The sequence below is a fragment of the Alexandromys fortis genome, unplaced genomic scaffold, assembly GCF_014885135.2.
Source record: "Alexandromys fortis isolate MF-2015 unplaced genomic scaffold, M_Fortis_MF-2015_v1.1 scaffold_101, whole genome shotgun sequence".
Taxonomy (NCBI): domain Eukaryota; kingdom Metazoa; phylum Chordata; class Mammalia; order Rodentia; family Cricetidae; genus Alexandromys; species Alexandromys fortis.
In genome coordinates, this window is record NW_026067983.1 from 3,011,503 (window position 1) to 3,028,947 (window position 17,445).

The window sequence follows — 17,445 nt, forward strand, 5'->3', positions numbered from 1 at the left end:
TGCTGCAGTGATGGGTCTTGTTGTGTTTTTTTTCTTTCATATATCCTATTAGCCATTCTTAAGTCTTCTTTTCAGAATATATATTTAGCTATATTTCTGTTTTAATTAGAATTTTTCAAATTTTTATATTGTCATGAATGCTGTCAGCTCCTTATAAGTTGCATATTTTGTAAATTCTTTCTCCCATCCCATGGATTATGTTCCTTTGTTGCAGAGATGTTTTTATCTATTTTTATCTTGTCAATAAGTGCAGAAGATTTTTGGAGTTAGATTTTTCTCTGTGCTTCTAGCTCATAAATAACGGCATGGAAACTTGTTCTTAATTACAAAAACTTGGCCTGTGGCTTAGGCTCGTTCCTAAGTCTTTTAACTTAAATTAACCCATATTTTTATTAATATATGTGGCTGTTACCTCTTTCCCATTCTGTGTTTCCAAATAGTTTCATATTTAGCTGACTTTGCCGTCTCTCTTCTTACCAGAAGTCTCTCTACCTCTAAGTCCCACCAATACCTCCTGCCTAGCTAATGGCCATGCGACTCTTTATTAAACTAATCAGAAGGTGCCTTGGCAAAGACACATCTTCACAGCGCACAAAAAGATTATTCCCCAACAAGATTTAGCACGCTTTATGAAAAAAAAATGTTGAAGAAATTTGGTATAGAAGAAATGTGCATAGTACAATGTCATTCATGAAAACCTCACTAACAGTATCATAAGAAATGTAGAAAAACCGAAAGCGTCCGTTTTGAATTGTAAAATAAGACAACCATGCCAATTTCATCACTATTGAATGTAGTGCTGGGAATCTATACAAAGCAATCATGTAAGAGGGAAAATTTAGAACATTCAAATTAGTAATAAGAAAATCATTGTATCATAGAAAATGCTAGCTGTTTTATCTGTAGAAGACCTAAAAAGATCAGCCGGCTTCAATTCCAGTATAGATGGTGGAGGGACTCGTGAGAACTATTTAACTGAGTGGCTATTGTCAGCTGACAGCTGCTAGCGGTTGGGCATCATTATCTTGAGGCTGTGCTACCTGACTTGTTGCACACGATCCAGTGGATGACTCCATTGCAATGCACAGATGGGGAGTACCAAACGAAGTGTGGGCGATCTTACAGAACAACAAGAGCACCTGAAGAGGAGGTGGACGCATGGATGAGGATCTCCTTATTGATCCCAAGGGTGGAGTCAGCAGATGTAGCTGGTTAAGAGGAGCCCTCTTTTTCCTTGCCACTGAGCTCATTCCTTCTGAGATTGGGCTCAGACTAAAGAGGAAGACTTTGCCTGTGAGAGCAGAAATGGTGTTCACTCAAGAGCATGGCAGTAGCTAAGCCCTCTATTAGAAATTCCAAAGGAGCTCTCAGGGCCAATTACATTCATGTTTAATGGTCAAGTTCAACATTTAAATGACAAAGATACATGAGTATACTTAGGAACACTGGAAGCTACACTGCCCTCATTAATGAAACCAGTGAGTGGAAACAGGATCTGGACGCTCATGTTTCATTTTACACATTCCACACATGTGTGTAATTCTCAAAAGAATAAAAGATTTGACAAATAATGTAAAAAGATGTTTTAAAAGATACCTATTTAGAATGTGAGCAATTTTCCTGTGACAGGTAACTTCCAGACTAGGACTCCATAGAGATGTCTCTTTATCTTTTATTTTTGCCGTTTTTTACTTTGATAGGTTGGATAAATTGCAATGTCACAGAATTATATATCCACACAAAATTTCCTTTAATAGCCAACAGGTGTGAAGTTTTTCACTTATCGCTTATTCTGATGGCTCCTGCTGGTCACATCCAAACCCCACTAACACCTTTACCGCCAGGGTAAAAGACAGAAGGTTTGTGATGGGGGGCATGTCAACACACATTTTGCAAAAACCACATGAAGAGTGTTAACACAGAAAGGTTTAAAATATGTTGCCATGGAAGTTCAGAGGAGGAAATATCCATGAAAACTGAGAAATCTCAGAATAAGTGCTCCTGTGTTGGGTGTTACATAAATAGATGTTCACCAGATGAGTAAAGGAGAAAGCAGATTCGTGAGAGGGCATGGTGCCGACCAGGAGCATCTCAACACGGATATAGTTAAGGGGAAAGTTAAGAGATGGGCTGTTGGCTCAGAAGGAAGGGGTCTGAATAGTACCAGGTGACTGACTAGGTACTAGTGGGAACAAACATCCTGAGCTGAGAGACACCTCTCCCTTAAAGGCAAAGGACTGGTCTAATCTTTCCGGTCACAGAGCAGGAAAGGGAACTAACAGAGAATGACTCAAGTCACTACATAACATAATAAATTAAGGTAAAACGGTTTTTTTCTTTTTTGTAGATTTAGAGATGGGGTAAAATATTAGTTTCTTTCAGAAAGTAAAGTCTTTAAAATTAACCTGTTAGAATAATTTGGCAGATTTATAAGTTGAAATGTTCATGTATAACAACTGGACTATGTTATTTCCTTCCAGGAATGTATATTATAAAGTGTGTAACTCTACCTTGCATATGGGATAGTTTTTAATCTTTATTACTTAGGTCCAGTATTGAGATCTGTGGAGAGAAGCTTATATTCCACATAGCCATCTATCAAGAGAATATAATTAAAAGTTTTATACTGAAATATTTTTCTTTTTTTGGTTTTGAAGATTTTTTTATTTTCATGAACATTCTCCTACCCAAAGTTAAAATTAAAAAGTTGAGTGCAATAATGTTTCGTCTTAGTTAGCAACAATGTTTCACCTTAGTTAGCAACAATGTTTCACCTTAGTTAGCAACAATGTTTCGCCTTAGCTAGCAACAATAATGTTTTGCCTTAGTCCGGTTACCTTAGTTAGTTAGTTCTCTGTTCATTTGAACAAGATTTCCTCCTTCCTTTGTCACTGCATGGGGATGAGCTCAAATGTTAATTATGGAACTGGCCTGTGTGCCTCCATTTTAATGTTAATTAAGGAAGTAATGGAGGGTTAGCAGTTGCTGCATGATAGCAGTGTGACCATCATTTCTGACTTAAAGCTGTATTACCTTCGTGTCTGTTTCCTTTCTTTTGAGATCCACTAGTTCTTCGAGTGCTGTATGTCTGATATTATAAAGGATGGATTTATCAAATACCATTAAATACTAACCTGTACACTTTCGGCTCTAGGTCTGTAATGTTTCTGAAAAATCACGATAGGTCTTTACTAAATTCCCCGCCTACCATGTTTTCACATTTACAGCATTTACAGAAAATTCCAGTATCTACTAAACCCTCGCCAGGTTTACAGCCTTTCTGGAAATGGACCAATGCCAGGGTAAGTGAGCATGCGGATAACCTCATTGTCATCGACTCACCTCATAGCTACTAATGAAATAACCTGTGTGATGTGTCCAGACAGGTCATTTAACTTCTGCGGAGCGTTCAGCATGTGAAAAAAAAAATGATGGTACCTACAGCAAAAGAGCAAAAACACATGATGTTCTTCAAAATAGCTAGCAACACACTTCAGATTTGGATCTTTTCTAGTATAAGCAGTACTAATAATATCACAAACACACACACACGACACATGCTCATCACGTACTCACACACAGACACACATAAACACACACACACAGGGCAAGATTTAAAGCTGCTGAACCTTGTTTGAGGAACTGCTGTCTTTTACTGGTTTAGTATTAAGAATAGATTTGTTGCAGACTGAAACAAGAAACTAATTAACAAAGACTAGAAGTCATAATATAATTTTCTCGTTTATTATCTGAAGCATCTAATGAATACCACTCTCTTATAATATAGTTTCTTATTACTAGGTAAGGCATAGCGGAATAAAATTATATTTTCAACGTGAAACATGTACTTTTGATGAAATAAATATAGACTGAACTAAATTATCATTACTTTGGCCTCATTAAGTTATTAACGTCATCCTCTTGCGGCGACCTCCTTTCTCTCTATCAGCGTGGCGGTAAACATTAGACCCACACAAAGCAGAGAGGAGCTGAATAAGCTTTTGTGTTTCCTGTAAAAAAAAAAAAAAAAAGAGAAAACAAACATGAGTAGAGTTTAAAATAAGTCCTGTAGGCGGTTTCCCAAGAGTTATAAATTAGGTACCAAAATGGTTTGTTCTTTTAAAAATTGAATAAAATTTGTAGCATAATAATATGTGTAAACTAGTGTTAATAAAGCACGATTATCATGTGCTCCACAACTGTAACAGTTGTTTTCTTATACCCCTTATTGCTTGCTATCCAGGACAGGTTTCCAAACATGGAGTAGTGTCCAATGGAGCATCTTTGCCATCAGAGGCAGGCTTGTCGAGTAATATATCCTGCCAGCTAGACAGGTTCACAACTGGTCACAGGCAGCAAGTCTTGACGAACAGCGTCAAGGCCAGGACAAGTCAGGAGGCTGACCCAGATGCACTCTTGAGATCATGCTTTTCTTTGCTCTCGAATATTCTCTGTACTCCACAGAATTAGCATATTCTGACCGGTTGAGGAAAACCCTTTGAAATGTTGATTCAGTCAACCTAGCTGGATCCTGGACAGCCTAGCCTCTGTGTGCCTTGATTGTCTCACCTACATAGAGACGAATGATGCTGACTTCCTAGAAGAGCTGTGACTTTAAGTGGGCCAATGTCACTGTGTAGCATAGCTTTAGTAAATGGCACTCGTCTGCAGCACTCTGGGTGGCAATATTAACTGAGAGGTAGCAATACTATGCTAGTTTTGTATGGATCATTGTAATAATCGTGACTTTTGTAAGGTTTTGTCATTTTAATTCTCTTCCACTCTTTGAAGTATGACATGCTTGTGTCCCTCTTTATATTGTATGTATCCTGATATCCTCCATTCCTTACACCCTTGCTCCAAACATTACCACTTAGGAAAAAAGTTACGTCCCTTCTGCTTCAGCTCCTCCATAGTTTATCTTCCTGACCAATCTATTGTAGATACCCATTGGTAACTTATCTATATATCTACCTTGTGACGTTCGAACATCAACATGTTGATATTACATAAACATGTTTATGTAAGTTTAAATATAAACTTTGTTTGCTATATAAATTGTAATTCTCATATTCTCCCTTGAAAGAAAATAGGAGGGCAATTTTTTCATTTGTGTAGATATTTGTATTCAGTTTTTTATAAGCGATGAATAACAATCCATAAGATTATTAGCAATTTTATTATTGATGATCAATTAGACTGTCTTAAATTTAAATTACAAACCATTACCAAATCCACATTAAGAGAATATTCCGATGAACTTAAGTTTATTTTTGAAAGTGTGTTGAAATAATTTTATAGAATAAGTCACAACAGGTAAAATGTCTTGTTTCATGGTGTTGTCAATCTTAATGTTATTTCCTCAAAAATTTACAATATATGAATAGCATATTCATATGAAATCTAATGTGTTTTTCTCAATACATTTTAATATGATGATCTTCTGCAGTTCTAATTTTTCTGTAATTTGATAGGTGAAAATATATTTTAATCATCTCACTGTGCACGTCTGATCAACTATCTAGTTTTCTCATTCCTGTGCCTCATTTGCTAGCAACAGGTACACAGCCTCCTTGTTATGAGAAACCAAGGAAACATTGTGAAGTTGTTTACTGAATTGGGGAAAAAGGGAGAATGCGGGGGTTTGAGAACAGATAGGAGACAGGACAGTGTAAGAAATCAAAATCATAGGAGTAAAAATTGCCCTGCAGACCACTGCTCAGAGCAGCTGCATCTGATTGGTTTTGTTGCTCTCTGAAAAAAAAAAAAAAAAGCAAACCTCCTAGCGAAACATGCACATCTATCTTGCTATAGTCTGGTCTAGTATGCAGTGGGGAGTCTTGGCTTCAGTTCTATTAGCTGCTGAAGTGGATTGTTTCTTCAAAGACAGGGAAAGAGAAATGTTGGTAGTCAAAGGCACTGCATGCCTACAACAGTGACAAGCACAATCACACACGCTGTAAGTGTTCTCTGGGAAACTCTGTGAGGGCAGTTCCTTTTCCTTCCTTTCCACCGGGTCTCATTTTAGACAGAAAAATGTAAGCACGCCTCCAAATACAAATTTACGTAAGTGATATTTTATTTTAAGAAATATCATGGACCCTTTCCTCATGTACACTAACATTTTTTTTTTGTTTCTCACCTACAACATGGGTTCTTTCCTTTTCCCAATTTCCTTTTATCATCTTAATGTGTATTTAAATATATAGTTCCATAAATATTAATGTACTAATTAAGAATTATTCAAAATTGTTCTTTGTGATTTCAGTTTATAGTTTTTTTTCTCTTTTTCCCATGTACCCATTGATTGTTTAGTAACTAATTCTATACTAAATGAATTCTCAGTATATTATAAGTTATAGGCTACTCTTACATTTAAGACCGGATCATTAAAGTATTCTTCCATTTTACTTACATATTGCTAAGCTTTACTAGTGTATTTGGTATGCATATGCTGGTTCATGATGACGGAGTCATAACTGTGAGTTATCTGCTTTTATCACCTCTCATTGCATTATCACTTCCCGTGCTTTTATACACTTTTTAATTTTATATTGAACCTTTTTTTCAAAATTCTTTTATTCTTTCAAGGAGGTTCCTTAGAAAATGGATGAGGCAGGCACCATGTAAATGCTTCCTAGATTGAAACCAAATAGATTCTCCAGGAGCTGTTCATTAGCCCCATTTCATGAGGACGTTCCTTGTGCTAGGCCACTGATAACCATCCCGCACTGTGTCTCAGATATAGGCCTGCACTTCAGCATGAAACTGTCCTCTGCACGATGCCAGGACAAGCTCTGTGTGGCTGTGTTCTCCTTGTTTATAGGTCAGTCCTTCTGCAGGTTTCCTCATTGTGCACATTACTTTGAAGTGTTCTAATCCATAGAATCTCTCAGGTAATCAAATATCCTTTGTCATTTCTGAATTTGAATGGTATCACTTTTCTGGTCTACTTTTTCCCCAGTGCTTCAATAAGTTTGCGTGTGTGTGTGTGTGTGTGTGTGTGTGTGTGTGTGTGTTTGTGTAGCATCTCCTTCCAAGGGCTTTTGCTTTGGTTCTATTTTTTTTTTTTTTGAGGCATCTGAAATTTGAATGTTTTATACAAGTGGACTCCTTCCTTATAATGAATATAATGAGCTGAATAGAAGATTAATAAGAAATATGTTGGTAAAAAATAAAGCTATGTGAAGAATGTTACTCTCAGGTCTTCATAGGATGCAGTTAGTTTTCTTCCACACTTTCAAAATAAACATCCATGACTCCTCTTATATATTCTCTACTTGCTACTCTTCCTTACACCAAACCACCTCAAGTTTTCTGTGTACCTACAAAGTAGATAGAATTTTGTCTTTTGACTATAAATTATAAAAAACACAGACACTTTATTCACAGATCACATTAAAATTTAATTTAAAATATATCTAAGGAATTGAAGTGAAATATAATATTTGGTTTCTTTTACTTTTTTATTGAGCTATACATTTTTCTCTGCTCCCCTCTTTCTTTTCCCCTTCCCTTCAACTCTCTCCCATGGTCCACATACTCTCAATTTACTCAGGAGATGTTGTCTTTTTCTACTTCCCATGTAGATTAGATCTATGTATGTCTCTTTTAGGGTCCTCATTGTTGTCTAGGTTCTCTGGGATTGTTATTTGTAGGGTGGTTTTCTTTGCTTATGTCTATGAGTGAGTCAATATGGTGTTGGTCTTTCTTGGTCTGAATGACCTCACTCAATATGATGTTTTCTAGCTCCATTCGTTTGCTTCCAAATTTCAAGCTGTCATTTTTTGTTTTTTTTTTCTGTTGTGTAGTACTCCATTGTGTAAATGTACCACATTTTTCTTATCCATTCTTCACTTGAGGGACATTTAGGTTGTTTCCAGGTTCTAGCTATGACAAACAATGCTATTATGAACATAGTTAAGCACACGTCCTTGTGGTATGATTGAGCATCCTTGGGATACATACCCAAAAGTGGTATTACTGGGTCTTGAGGAAGGTTGTTCCCTAATTTTCTGAGAAATTGCCATACTGATATCCAAAGGGGCTGTACCAGCTTCTACTCCCACCAGCAATGCAGGAGTGTTCCCTTTACCCCACAACCTCTCCAGCATAAGTTTTCATCAGTGTTTTTGATCTTGGCCATTCTTACAGGTGTAAGATAGGATCTCAGATTTGTTATGATTTGCATTTCTCTGATGACTAAGTATGTTAAGCATTTCCTTAAGTATCTTTCAGCCATTTTAGATTCCTCTGTTGAGAGTTCTCTGTTTAAGTCTATACTCCATTTTTTTATTTGTTCTTTCGATGACCAATCTCTTAAGGTCTTTGTATATTTTGGAGATCAGCCCTCTGTCTGATGTGCAGTTAATGAAGATCTTTTCCCATTCTGCAGGCTACCATTTTGTTTTGTTGAACGTGTCCTTTGCTTTACAGAAGGTTTTCAGTTTCAGGAGGTCCCATTTATTAATTGTTTCTTTCAGTGTCTGTACTACAGGCGTTATATTTAGAAAGTGTTCTTCTGTGTCAATGCGTTCAAGTGTACTTCCCACTTTCTCTTCTATGAGGTTCAGAAAAGAAAGCCTATTTAATAAATGGTTCTAGCATAACTCGATATCCTCAATGTGTAGAAGAATGAAAATAGATCCATATCTATCACAACACATAAAACTGAAGTCCAAATGGACCAAAGACTTTGACATAAAATATAATATTCTTAAATAGGGAAATTCTTTTTCACTTTGCTCATAAATTAGTATATGATCTATTTTTTGAGAAATATACTTTTTAATGTTTTTGTTTTATATGCTAAGTTTAAATATAAGACAAATACTAATTTTAAATATAACTTAACAGGCGATCTATAGGTTCACATTCTCAACTATCAGACATGTTTCTCTTAGTAAAATCTTAAAAGAAACATCCTCTTATCAACTTGGAATTTGTGTAACAGATTCCACATATTTAGTTATTTTTTTATTTAAAATACCATTTTATATAACAAACTTTCCATCATATTTTTATTTTAAGCATCTCTGTTCAGTCAGAGCTCATGACCTCTTACATATTTCTCTCGTTACAGCATCATGCTAGAGTGCTATCACCTCACAAAATGCCTTGCAAAACTAACAAGTGTTTAACAAAATTCAGCGAAACTCTGCTACAACTGTCCAAAAATGTGAAAGCCTGCTATTCCCTGATGCAAACCTGAAATGTTCCCCACCCCACACTCCTTCATGGGCGTGACAATAAGACATGATGCAGATGGGGATGAAGTTCTTGCACAATGAAATGCAGTGGTGTATTTCTGGTATTGTCCTGGGCACTGGAGGGGCTATATTTCATTTTCAATCTTAAAATGCAACGTAAAGATCTATAGATTAATACAAGTAAAGAAACATAAAATAGACTGATGTAATGAAAGTCACCAACTTGATTTTCTCACACATGAGTTCTGTTACCTGAGGTCTCATAGTCTTCAGTCACTATGTTGTTCACTAAATGAATTAGGACCACAGAGATGTCGGAAATTCTGAACTTTTATTGTTTAGACAGTTAAACCATTGAAATAGCATTTATAATAGTATACATCATTGTTTATGAATCATGATTTATGCAGGCTTCAAAAATCTAACAATAAATAAAATATTATAGCATGCATATTCACATGAGTAAAATACTTAATCATTGATATCGTTTACATGCATGTGTACATACATACACACACATGCCAAAGGAGCACATAAAAATAGAGCTGCATTAGTTGCTTCCCTGTTCTTATGATAAAATACCATGATCCAAAGCCAAGAAAGTAATTTAAGATTGATTTTCAGGGAAGAGTCTATTATTGTCCTTTAGGGAGCCAAGGAACATGAAACTGAGAGGTCACACCTTCAATTGCAGAAAGAAAAAGAAAGGAAAAAATACCAGAGCAAGGGAATAGGAATTGGAGTCAGAAGACAATTTGTAATCAATTTTGGTGTAATGATCCAACCTTCTCTTGTTATTCTAAACATGGAGATCAGATGTGGTGGCACAAAACTGTGACCCCAGAGTTTGGAAGCCCTGAGAAGAAGATTTTGGGTTGACACTGTAACATCAATTCCAGGTCAATCTGTGCTTATATAGTCAGAATCTTGACTCCTAAAACATAGGTAGGGTTCCTCTTTCTGTAAACAATAATGGATGTGAGTGTCCCAGTCAGCTGAAAAGAGCAGGCTGGACTTCTACCCAATAAAAACATTCAGAAAGGGAGAGTGAAACATGTATCCATCCTCTCAAATACACATATATGATTAAAGTATCACAGAGGTCTTTCTTTTTGGGTCAGGAAATATGTACCCTTCTCTTGTCTAAATTCTTTGGCTCTCAATCTCTGTGTTTTATTTGCAGAAAACAAAACAAACACAAATTAAGTCCTAACTCATCACAAATCTTAGTGGAGCATAGTCCAAAGCAAAAATGATCTAGAATTTTTATTTAAATCAATTACTTTGTCCTTAATATAAATGTATATTTATAATTATTTAAGTTATCTTTCAAAAATAACTATTTCTAGGCTGGGAGGATGGCTCAGTAGGTACAGGGCTTGTGGCACAACCAATGGAGCCTGAGTTCAGGTTACCTGTCCTAGAAAACCGGGGTCAAGGAAGGAAGACAGCGGATACCCGGAGCTCACTGAGCACCAAGTCTAGTCAATCATTAAATTACAGTTTTAAGGCTGAGAGACTATATCAAGAAATAAAGTCTATGAGCCTGGAGTGAAGGCTTAAGTATTAAGTACTGAGTGCCCTTTTAGAAAGCATAGGTTTATTCCCACCAATCCCATGAGTATGCACAAATGTCTGTAACTCTAGTTCTGTCCTTCAGGGGCACTAGGCATGCATGTGGTGTGAATACAAACATAAAAACTAAGCAGTGATATATGTAAAATAATAGTAAAAGTTTTTTTTAAGAGGACATACACTGCAGAGAAATGGAAAACTAGCATCTGGCCTCCACTTGCACACGTAAACTTCTACACCTGCACACACACAACAAATAACTATGCCTACAGTACACACATACACACAGAGGAACACACGTGTGAATATTTCCCAGCTAGTATAAAATTTTATGCTAACAAAAGTTGTTTCTGAAGGTACTTTATTATCTAAGTGATCTTATGAATAGTTTTATATAAGATAAAATGTTTTAACTAAACGTTACTTTTTGTGAATCAGTGAAAATGACTTGAAGGAAATTTCATACCAATTTAATAACATTTTCTAAAACTCATGCACACTTGTTCAGAAGACAGTTTTAGAGAACGTATTATTTATTGGCTACTAATTTCTTGTACCTTTTGTAATACTGTGAAGAAAACATATAATGAGATAGCATCAATGGTTTTCAGGAATTAACGCTCCCATGTGGTTTCTCACTTTGTCTTATATTCTGCTCTCTTTCTCTTTCCCTCCACACCTAAAACTCACATTTGCATAAGCAGTGTTTCCAAGATGTCAAGGGATAATAAACTTAATGTTTCATTTCTTTATGTTTTACTAAACTATCTTTGCAATGAGTTTTTTTTTATTTTGGTAATGGCATTAATTGTATTCTAAGATCATAAAATGAGCACAAATTATTATGTGCAATTGTCCTCTGCCCTGATGGAGTGGACCCCCAAGTTTGTTGAAAATGGTTGCATTTTCTAGCAACCAAATTATCAAATTAAAGTGAAGATGTTTTGATAAGAAAGCATTCTTATGATGAACTTTCTTCTTAGCAGGACCTACTGGGGAGGTTTCAGAGGCTTGCAAGTCCTGTATTTGAAGCTGGTCTTTACAAGTTCTAAATCGAAATAGCTAAGTGAAAATTCCTTCTTCTGTAACAGCACTTTGTTGCACAAGTTGTAGAATGAAACCCTAGGAGACTTAAATGCTTCTTGCTCCCATTTTGAAAGGACACTGAAGTTTCAGTAACATTATCAGTCAGTGTATGTTGTTTGTAGACACCACCCGGGTGTAAGAAAACAAGGGGGAGGCTGTGGAGAAATGACTTTCTAGCTTAGCGTGTCAACTGATGTCTGTGCTTAAAGCACTTCAGGCTTAAACAGGAACCTCATCACAAATGTAAGTTTATCCTAGGCTACATAGTGAGTTTAAGTCCAGTCTAAGCTAGAGAGAGATCTTACCTAAAAAATTAATTGTTGTGCACTATCAATACAGTGGCAACACAAGAACAATCACAAACTGGGAATCCTCCCTGAATTACAAGGCAGCTATGAAGTCATACAATATTGTGATTTTGAGAAAAAAATATGAAGGTGCATACACGCAACTGTGAATATGAATTGAGCATAATAATAAGACAGGAGCATGCTGTTTATGATGTGAAATTCTAGAGTCAGAAGTGATAACTTTTGAGACATTCTCCTGAAGTTATTCTTTGTGCTGAAGAGAAAGACATCTCTTTCAGCTGGTGACATGATAATGCCATTCGTGAGCTTTAGTCTCATAGTTATTCACTGCAAGGAACGCAAACATAGGTAATAAAATAAATATTAGTGCTGTCAAAATATTTACATCACTCTTAGTATAAATAATGTCTAATACATACACTGCCTAATAGCATACACTTGTTTGTTCTGTATTTTCAGTCTGGTTCATGAACATATGGTGCACACACCAATCTCTATGGTTCTCTGATTAATAAATATTCACCATAGATTCAAAATGAATACATGAATTTTCTTAATAAATCTCATTATCACACACTTCTAAAATTATAGTGTATGGACTGGAAATATTTTTTTCTTAAAACATTTCTCGTGTGTGTTTTTAAAATACTGCATCTATTCCGTCTCAAAATTAAGAGGAATGTGAGCTTATTAGAGAAAGTGTGACCATCTCACCAATGCTTTATTCTTGAGTCCAGAATACTGACAAGATTTGTCTTCCCAACTGTGTTTCAAATGTACACTATCATGCTGTTAACTATAGGAAGATTGTTGTACAGCAGAAGTCTAGAATGCATTCCTGTTGAATAACTGGAACTATACAACTTGCTCTAGGGTGGCTGTTGAACATTTACAGTGGAGCTACTGAGCTCAATCATTAGCATAAGATTGCTTTCAAATGTAACAATTGTAGATAAAGTCTCTAGGGAAACCAGTGATGCTGTGCACTACACTGGAAATTCAATAATATTAATATTCATAATCTATTTGAAGTTTAACTTTAAAATATGCACTAAATAACCTATACAGACTCAAGTACAGACCAAGATAATTTCCTTGTAAAGTAATTATCCCCATTGATCTTCTAGATAAAATAATTTCAACTGATAGATGGAAAGTGTAGCATACACTACTAAACTTTCCACAGAGGCATCCTTCTGAAATCTTCTCATTCCCTCATCCATTAATTACTGGATAGAAAAATAGGAAGCAGGCATTCCTGACTGTTGTCCTGGGTTAAAAGAAGTATTGCGAGACTTTGAATTTTGGCTCTTCACAAATTTATTGAATTGATGCAATGCCATGGCTGCACCTTTTAGTATGATTGCTATGGGCATACTTTCCTAACACTAGTTTGCTGTCTTTCAGAATGAGTCAATTGCGTTGTATTGGAGTGTCTCAATTATAATACCCTCCAAGCAAACACTGCTTGTAATAGTAGGAAGCAAATACAAAAAAAAATCTTTATAACAGCATAGACATACCAGCAAAGTGTCTCTTAAATGAGTTTGAGAGGCATATCCACATAGTTGGAATTTCACGTATCAGTGGAAATAGCAAAGAAACAGATATGCATAGAAAGGTCTAGGGAAACATCATTGATGAAAAGTTAGTACCAGTGCCAGGGGGAATTGCAGAGCGGTGAATAAAGCGTACCTGCTCAGATTCGCCTGTGTGAAAGAGGAGGAACATTACATGGGTAAGGACAGAAGAACATACGGGTTGTCAGGGGGAGATTAGTACACAGGCACTCACTACATTGTGCGTATTGCAGGTATAACAAGTGGAGAAGGAGTGGAGGAAAATATTTGCCACAGATTCTAGAGAGGAGAAATATACACGTTATTATACCCAAAGAACTGAAAGATACGTCGGTGTTAAATATCTATGGATTTTATTGCCACATGGTGGGCTCAGTTAAATTGTTTGCATTTTCTCATATAATTGTATAATGTTTCTATAGCTTTGAGCAATATCTTTAAATGAATTTCATTTAAGTGTAAATTATCACTCATAATATGGAAATGTTTGTTAAATAACATTAACACTCAGTTGAAGAAATTCTCAAAGTTTGGATATTACTGTTCATGGGAAAGGCCACACGTCACCAAGATACCTATGGGAATGCTCAGCTGTGCTAAAGAGACTTTACATTACACACACAATCAAACCGGTGTTTAAACTATTCAAATGTTCTTACTATTCAAGGGTTTCAAGGAATTGGACACTCTCCACTCTGGGAGTCATTAAGAGCAATAAAGCAAATGTAGCAGAACATTGTACTCTAAAACAGCCTTCACACACATGCAAATTTTCATACAAATGTGACTCAAATGGTAACTAGAATAGTAATTTATATAATAGTGAACGGGACAGGCTCTGAAATGTTATGTTACTGGGGACTGAGCTCAGCACCTCACACATGCCAAGGAAGTAATTTTCTCACTGAGTCACTTCTCCAGCCTGTAATAATGAAATGCCAGACACAGTTTAAAGGTCAGAAAAGCAAATCATTTAATGCTGGAATCCATTCGTTCCTGTGACAACCATCGTAATGCACGATTTCATACTGAATCTATAAAGGATTTTCATAAATAACAAAATCCACGAGGAATCCTATATACCTGCAGGTGGTAGAAATACAGACAGATCTCTCTGTAATGTTTTAAGCTAAGAAATTTTTCTTACATGTGTATATAGTACAGTCTCATGGATGTTTAATGATGGCTTAGTGGATGAAGAGAAGTCGATGAAGTGATTTAAGAGAACCAGACTTTGGTTCCCAGCATCCACATCACCCTTTCCACACTGTGACTAACTGGGTTCCAACCGATTTTAGCTTTCTCTGCCATTCACACAGGTAGGCACTGCCCCCACTTCTCCTTCATCCTACCCCCTTTCTTCCTCAGCCTCCCTCTCACTTTCTCACACATAAAATTTTAAAGTGAATAGAATGTACAGCTTTCTAGATGGCTGTTTGTATATGGATATCCAACGTAGAGAAAAATGACGTGGGTGATTCCGTACCACATTGTACTCAACGCTGATACATAGGGCAAGGGGAAAGAGGGTGCACCAGCTCCTCCTCTGCCTCCACGTTTCATTTGCTGGAAAATAGCAAGGAGGACTTTAAGGTGGGATACATTGCCAGCCTTCGGGCTGTCCTCCCCGCAGGTGTGGTAATGACTGCACCACTTGCAGTGCGAACAGGAGCTGCGGGTATTTAGCACAGCTGACCCAGCAATTAAGCTTGATCACCCCTGGGTAGTAAATCTGTTGACCAGGTCAGAGTCAAGGTGAATCAAGTTTGGCTCCTCTATCGGCAGACTGAAGGTGCTAAGGGAATTCTGAAAGCTAACATTTAACTGCAGGCTGACCAATGTCTCCCAGTAATGGAGAAAGAAAAGTGGGAACATGTTAGAGTGACTGACACGGTAATCATGACTAAATAAATTTTCAAAAGACAATGGCTGACTGACAAAACTTCTTAAAGAAATTGTATTGCATACACCATTCTGGATTATGTGTGTTTCGATTACATCTGCCAGGATGTCCTTTTGAATGTTATAATTTAGTATCATATATTTGTTGAATTCGGCTTTTTACAAAAATAAATTAAATTTCCTATAGAACCTTGAATAAATAAATTTAAACAAATTTTAAAGACAAGATCTGGAATATGTATTCACAAAATGATATTTGATAGATATGTAAGATAGCAATATTTACATTTTTTGTAAGTTAAAAATGTAAGTAATTTGAAAAAAGCTAAGAATAATAAAAATACATAACGAAGTTCTGAAATGTAAATAATATGCCATAAAATACTTATTTTTCAGGTTGCACTTTTTCCGGGATGTCCCTGACTTCAGAGTGTTAGCGTGCGGTGGAGACGGGACAGTGGGCTGGATTTTGGATTGCATAGGTAATGAAGCCCTGTGTTTAATGCGCTTGGGTGAGACTAGTAACCTTACCTTCTGTTCGTCTTCTGTCACCTCTTAGTCTTTCTGTCTATCAAGTACCAAGCATCATGATGAATGAATTCTAAAAATTCTTGCAGTTTTCTTTTCAGATGTGTCCCTTTTTGGAACACATTCATAGTTGGAAATATATAATGTCTTGAAACTCAAAAACTGATACATTTTAAGCAAATATTTTCTTTAAATTCTTTTAGTCTCTGAGTCCAGTATTTTTTTTTTTATTATCTACAGGTCATTTCCAAATCAATATTAATTCGAAGAAAGTTTGTTCTCTACAAATACACGTTTTTTTTTTCTTTTAAAGAAGTGAAAATCAGAACATTCTGTCTTGTTAATCACTGAAAAATATCTCAAACTGAAAACGTCCTGGTGGGAGTGCCAGTCACTAGTCTCAGCCTGGAGGAGTCCCTCCTATCCCCCAGCTGCCTGTGTGCAGATAATCCAAGAAAGAACATGTCATCATCAACACTTTCCTTACAAATCTCGCAATTTAATCTACTAATGTTGCATGAAAATACACAGTAAAAATTCTGGTACTGGAATTCTAATGAAAGACAGAAAATATTTGTAAATGATTCCTATGTAAAAGCTAAAATTTGAAAATTATATAAATTATTCAGCAAAGGTATAAGTGGTTATACACCAGTAAGGGTTTTAAAAATGAAAACACTGGAAGTTTTTGGCTCATTGTATACCCCAAATTCAGTGGTATTGCACTGTGTTTTATCTGCAAACCATCTTGTCAACTGAGCCATATACATACCCACACAATGACTTCATGAACTTAGGAGGGAAAGGGAAAGAAAATAAAAATTCTCGAGAGGCAAATATATTTGTCATGGTTCAAATAAAAGCATGTAGAATTTTGGTGACAGATCTATACTGCTTGGAACTTCAAATACTATTTAATGTAAAGATAAATCTAAATAAACTCTAAGCAAACAAGCCTGAGGTTCTCAGGTAATACAGCAGTAATGTTCTATTCATTTGCTTTGAAATATTGCAATACTATGGATAGAAACAATTGATCAGCATTACTCAGAATAATTTATTTTTTTTAGAATTCACTATTTTCAATTAAAATAGAGTGTCACTAGAGTTGATGTTGCAGGAAATTTATAGGTTCCAAGCAGTATAGATCCCATCGTGATATGTGTTCCTATGCTTCATGTACACACACACAATTTTGAGTTAAGTCAAAATATTTAAACAGTTTTCCTCCTATGAAGTCTATGAAGAATCTCT

At 36.0% G+C, this 17,445-nt stretch overlaps 1 protein-coding gene across 4 annotated transcripts in view; it reads left to right on the top strand.

The window, feature by feature from the left end:
* Window positions 1-17,445, top strand: part of Dgkb (diacylglycerol kinase beta) — a 590,490-nt gene that overhangs the window by 225,759 nt on the left and 347,286 nt on the right. For all 4 annotated transcript variants that reach the window (XM_050158720.1, XM_050158722.1, XM_050158719.1 and 1 more), the window contains 2 exons: window positions 3,228-3,302; window positions 16,060-16,145. In XM_050158720.1, the coding sequence (XP_050014677.1) occupies window positions 3,228-3,302; window positions 16,060-16,145 (161 nt within the window). The remainder of the gene's footprint in view (window positions 1-3,227; window positions 3,303-16,059; window positions 16,146-17,445) is intronic.